The sequence below is a fragment of the Helianthus annuus genome, chromosome 6 (assembly GCF_002127325.2).
Source record: "Helianthus annuus cultivar XRQ/B chromosome 6, HanXRQr2.0-SUNRISE, whole genome shotgun sequence".
NCBI lineage: Eukaryota > Viridiplantae > Streptophyta > Magnoliopsida > Asterales > Asteraceae > Helianthus > Helianthus annuus.
In genome coordinates, this window is record NC_035438.2 from 103743142 (window position 1) to 103748611 (window position 5470).

General features: G+C 38.1%; 1 protein-coding gene across 3 annotated transcripts; it reads left to right on the top strand.

Annotated features, from left to right (window-relative positions):
* Nucleotides 1-1075: 1075 nt before the first annotated feature.
* On the top strand, nucleotides 1076-4545 carry LOC110877612 (proteasome subunit alpha type-2-A). Of its 3 annotated transcripts, none has more exons than XM_022125771.2 (12): nucleotides 1076-1226; nucleotides 1315-1360; nucleotides 1529-1605; nucleotides 1699-1763; nucleotides 2993-3039; nucleotides 3111-3186; nucleotides 3397-3464; nucleotides 3545-3614; nucleotides 3683-3768; nucleotides 3902-3963; nucleotides 4174-4244; nucleotides 4322-4545. In XM_022125771.2, the coding sequence occupies exons 2-12, from the start codon at nucleotides 1320-1322 to the stop codon at nucleotides 4343-4345; spliced, it is 687 nt and encodes a 228-aa protein (XP_021981463.1). In that variant the 5' UTR covers nucleotides 1076-1226; nucleotides 1315-1319; the 3' UTR covers nucleotides 4346-4545. The 3 variants fall into 3 exon arrangements, with proteins under 3 accessions (XP_021981463.1, XP_021981462.1, XP_035830514.1); XM_022125770.2 differs by having other exon boundaries at nucleotides 4174-4240; XM_035974621.1 differs by lacking the exons at nucleotides 2993-3039; nucleotides 3111-3186 and having other exon boundaries at nucleotides 4174-4240.
* The last annotated feature ends 925 nt before the right edge of the window (nucleotides 4546-5470 follow it).

Here is a 5470-nt window from a genome sequence, read left to right on the forward strand (position 1 = left end):
TACCGGTTCCGACTCTAGATCAAAATATGGAGGATAGAATCAGTTGGAAGGATCGGGAAGGAAACAAGTGTAGCTTCGGATCTGGGGTGGTGTGGGATTCTATACGCAACAGGGATGGAATCGTGTCGTGGGCAAACATGGTGTGGTTCGCTCAATGTATCCCGAGACATTCGTTTCATATGTGGCTTGTGTGCAAAGATAAGCTAAAGACGCAAGACAGATTGGCGGCATGGGAAGCAGGAAGCGAAACTAACTTAAGGTTAATGTGTTGTCCTCTTTGCAGGTACGGCCGGGACTCGCGTGATCATCTTTTCTTTCAATGTTCCTATGCGTCTAAAATTTGGAACAATGTAAAGACAATGGTGGATTTGGATAGTGTGTCTGACCAATGGAGCTCTATTATGGTATGGATGGCTCAATATGCTGATTCGAAGACGTTGGTTCATGTTATTTGCAAGATTCTTATAGCAGCATCTTCGTATTTTATTTGGCAAGAGAGAAACAACCGATTATTTTCTCAAAATTGCCGAACTCCCGAACAGGTGGCGCAGGTGATACTTCATACGGTCCGGTTAAAAGTGATGGGGTTCAAAAAGGACAGCAATCCGGGGAACAGGAGAGTTTTCGAGAAATGGAAGATCTCTACAGAGAATCAGCTAAATGATCCAGGCTAAATGAATTAACTAGAGTCTTGAGTTGTCTAGTTTAGTTGTGGCCGTTTTTGGTTTTGTTGTTCTGGGTTGTTTCTGTAGTTGGTTGTGTTTGTTTTTGGACTGCCTAGACTTGGTATGCCAAGTCTAGTAGTGTGTGCCAATTCTTGTCACACCCTGTTTTGTTTTTTGATGATATATAAAATTCACCGGGGTAACCCTTTACCCAAAAAAAAAAAAAAAGTTGGTTTGTTTCTAAAAGAAACGGTTTTTACACATTACCAACTATATGTCGCGTTGTCTAGGGTAAAAAATTACTTCTATAAATTTATAAAGACGTATAAATGATATAATTATCCTTAGACCCGTGTAATACACGCACGGGTTAGCAATTAGATAAAAGAAATAAATGTTGAATTCTAAAAGTTAACATATATATATTTGTAAAACTATTTCTTTGCGGGGCTTTTTCTTCCCCTCCAAGGCACCATCGATCTTCTTCCCAGCCAGCCAGAAATCCTGATTATTGAGGATCGATCACAGTCCCATTGTCTTGCATCTCTATCTCTATCTCAGGTACCATTGATCGATGTATTATATCATCTTTCAGATCCAAACAATCAACATACAATACATGAATGTGACTGTTTTTTGTCATTTACAGGAGGAATGGGAGATAGTCAGTACTCCTTCTCTCTTACTACTTTCAGGTATCATCCAACTTACTTACTTACTTACTTTTGTTATGATGATAGACAATCCAAACAAACTATAACTATGACCCAATGACCGATACTATTTCACCAATGACAAGAAGACTAATCTAGGGAATGCTTTCTTTTATCCCAATCCAATAATAATCATAATGTTATTTGCAGTCCTTCTGGAAAGCTTGTTCAGATTGAACATGCCCTCACAGCTGTTGGCTCTGGTCAAACTTCATTGGGGATAAAAGGTACAATTATATATATTCTTTTTCTCATGACTATTGCTCCCTTGTTACATTTTCAATTGCTTATTTATTTATTTATTTATTTATTTAGTGCAGCTTCTAACGGGGTTGTAATCGCAACAGAGAAAAAGCTCCCTTCCATTTTAGTCGATGAGACTTCTGTAAGTACAAATTCTACGTTTAGCTCTGGTTTCTAATATCAAACAAACTGTTATTTTCACCTTCTTTTGGGCATTGAATGCCTTGTGTTTAGTAAGACTAAATTGGACATAGCAAGAATTAAAGAAACATGATTTTGAGGCCACCCATGTGGGTGAAAGGAGTTCCCATCCCCAGGACTAATATTTGAATACTGGCTGTCAGGAGTAGGCTGCTTTCTTTTTTAGCTCTGTCAAATCTATGTTATCATTTGTTTCTATTTTGGGGACTCTTGAATCGGGGTGTGTGTTTTTAGTGAATCAATTTCAGAAACTTTTAGGTAGTGTTTGTTTCATGAAATGTAATGAAATTGGAATTTGCATAGGAATTGGAATTTGATAGAATTGGAATCTCAATTCCATTCTTGATTTGTTCATTTGGGAAATGAATTGAAATCTACTGATCTCTTCTTGCTGATCGGATGAGCTTGTGCGGGTCGTTAATGGGACGGGTTGGGTCGTTTCGGGTCGTTAACAGGTCGAGTCAATTCGATACGTTTCGGGGCCGAATCGAGACGTTTCGGCTGTTAACGGGTCAGGACATTTCGAGTCGTTAACGAGGGCCAGGCCGGGTCGAGATGTTTCAAGTCGTTAACAGGCCGGGTCGGGGCGAGGCGTTGTGTGTTGGCGACAAATGAGTTTGGGTTGAGACGTTTTAGACATTGGTGACTGGTCAAAGATTCCAATGACTTTTCTTGAATTCCTTCAAAACTTTGAATTCTTTTAGTTTAAGGAATTTGAAGGAATTCATTTCCAATTACAATTCCAATTCCTTTGCTAACCGAACATGATCAAGAATGGAATTGAGATTCCAATTCCTTCCTTTGTTGAAACGAACACTACCGCCCAAGGTGCTCGTCCAGCCCATCACACCCATACCGCCTTGCATCCATCAAGGCGTCCCGGTCTGAAACATTGCTTAAAACATGTCTAAAACCCCTAAAATGGTTTGTTTATACTGTGCGCCTTGTTTGAAAAAGCCCTTCGACTACCTAGGGTAAGATAGTGTATTCGCGTTTAGCCCCTGTGATTAAGCTGGCATCTTAGGCTGGGCTACCTTTAAAGCAGTACCAAAGCCTGCAAGATGCACACATCTTTATATTTTCAGCTCCACATCTAGTTGAAGATGAATATATATATATATATATATATATATATATTGTGTGTCTGAAATTTGGTTTTCTTGGTTTTAGGTGCAAAAGATTCAGATTTTGACTCCTAATATTGGAGTTGTGTATAGGTAAGATTTCAAACATCAAACCATTCATTTTCAGAGGCATACATGTGGATCTTTATTTCTCTCATATGCAGTGGGATGGGGCCCGATTCTCGTGTTCTGGTCAGAAAGAGTAGAAAGCAGGCAGAGCAGTACAATCTACTATACAAAGTACTTGTTACCCTACTGTCTTCTGCAATACTGTTAAATTTGAACCTGTTAGTTATTTATTGGAATAAAGGCTTATTTTCTGATTTTAGACCATTAAAGTAACTTTCTATTTAAATATTCTTTGGCTCTCTAGCAGTTGGTGTTCCATTTTTTATTTTATTTTATTTTCATATACTCTGCTTATTGCATATTTTTATATCATATTTGCAGGAAGCGATCCCTGTTACACAACTTGTAAGGGAAACAGCTGCTGTTATGCAAGAGTTTACTCAGTCAGGGTACATTTGTTCAACGTCTCTGATTATATTCGTGATTGCTACGTTTACATACAGCTTTTAACTTATGTTTTCCCGTGTAGTGGCGTAAGGCCTTTTGGTGTTTCACTTCTTGTTGCTGGTTATGATGACAAAGGTCCCCAACTATACCAGGTATTTAACTAACTTGATTTTTCTTCTGCTGCTTGTAGTCTTTTTTAAAAGCTATGCAATTTGTGCAGGTGGATCCCTCAGGTTCGTATTTCTCTTGGAAAGCTTCGGCCATGGGAAAGAATGTGTCTAATGCAAAGATGTTTCTCGAAAAGAGGTGTGCCATTATTATTTTCAGACACTTGCACTTGGGTTCAGATCCTACAATTCTTCACTATAATTTATTATATCATATTACAGACACCATAACAGTTAATCATTAGAATGATGATGTTGCTACTTGATTGTAGATACACGGATGATATGGAGCTTGAGGATGCGATACACACAGCTATTTTAACATTGAAAGGGGTAAAAATATTGATCTTAAAGTCTTTAGTTTTTTTTTTTTTTGTTAATGTGCTAATGCTACATATACCCGATATGACCTGTAATGTTCATTTTGCCACATCTAAATATGAATTTGAGAAGTACAAAGTTTTTTCCTATCCCAGTGATCTGAAATGTGGTTTAAGCTTTTGGTGTTTATCACACTAAGACTGTTGTTATAATTGTTTGATCAGGTTTGAAGGACAAATTTCTGGGAAAAACATTGAGATTGGCGTTATCGAGGCTGACAGAACATTCAGGCAGGTTTATGTTTACATAACTGAATGTAACTATGGACATCTTGATCAGCAGCTTTTTAACTGTTTGTCGTTCCGTTGCAGAGTCCTGACTGCGGCTCAGATTGAAGACTATCTTCAAGAGGTCGAGTAGCCATTTCTTTTCTTATCGCGGCGTTTTTTATTTCCTTATATCAAAAGATTTCAGGATGTTTGTTGAAATCTCATGAGCCAGTGTGTACTTGTTGACAATCAATCTTCCAAGAACCAATGTGTTGAATGAATCTATTGTGTGCTTGAATTAATTCATTTTTACAATGTTGGTCATACTTTTAATGTCTTTGAAATAGGCCTTTAAGGTTTTTTTTTTCTAAAGTTCCTTATTTACCCCTCTAAAATTCACAATATCATACATACATTTAGAAATACATGTTCTTATATTTATCCCTTAGGTTATATATGATATAGGTTATCACAGATAACCCGTGTTCGGATATTTAAATTTTATTAAACCCAACAGTATATATATTTAAAAAAATAATAATGCGTGACGAATAAAGTATATCAATTAAATGTTAACAATGTCTTTGATAACTCGTTTACCAAGATGTGTGATTTGAAGACGCGTACCATTACATAAACCAGTATGTTGATCAATGTTTCTCAAACGCATTACTGGAACAACCAACTTTAAAACTAATCTATAGTTTGGTAATCCAAAAACTTTGATACTGTTTAACAAGTCAGGTGTAACAACCCTCAAAAAGGTCCCATAACAACCCTCAAAAAGGTCCCACAACAATTCATAATCGAAACCCCAAACGCGTACGATGAAAACCAGCACGAAAAACGATAAAATCAAGTTTTAATTATCGTCGCGCTACGCGGAGAGGTCTGTAAAGGATGGTCGCGTGACGCAACGCTTCCTTTTTTGCCTGGAGACACGTGTTGCCACGTGGCAGCTACGTGGCAAGCCTACGTGGTGACTAAGCACACATAAGCCCTATTTCACCTCGTCGCGTGACGTGACGGGGATTGGCAAAGCTGGTCGCGTGACGCGGCGACCCTCAATTTCGCCTATATGAGCAGATGCTGGACATTTCAAATTGTTCAGTTTCAATCGTTTTCTCTCGCTCTCTCTCGTTCAATCGTTTTAGATCCCGAAACCTTAAACCCTCGAAACTTTGCTCCGTAGAAAGCGTGCTAACCCAAATCACTGGTACGATACCCTGTTCGATTGATCTGAAACCAAAT

Bases quoted from the DNA above. Each gene is read 5' to 3' on its own strand.
- LOC110877612 (XM_022125770.2), top strand. From the start codon at position 1,320: ATGGGAGATAGTCAGTACTCCTTCTCTCTTACTACTTTCAG. The intron at 3,040-3,110 runs GTAAGATTTCAA...TCTCATATGCAG, and splicing joins AATATTGGAGTTGTGTATAG to TGGGATGGGGCCCGATTCTC. The intron at 3,465-3,544 runs GTACATTTGTTC...TTTCCCGTGTAG, and splicing joins CAAGAGTTTACTCAGTCAGG to TGGCGTAAGGCCTTTTGGTG.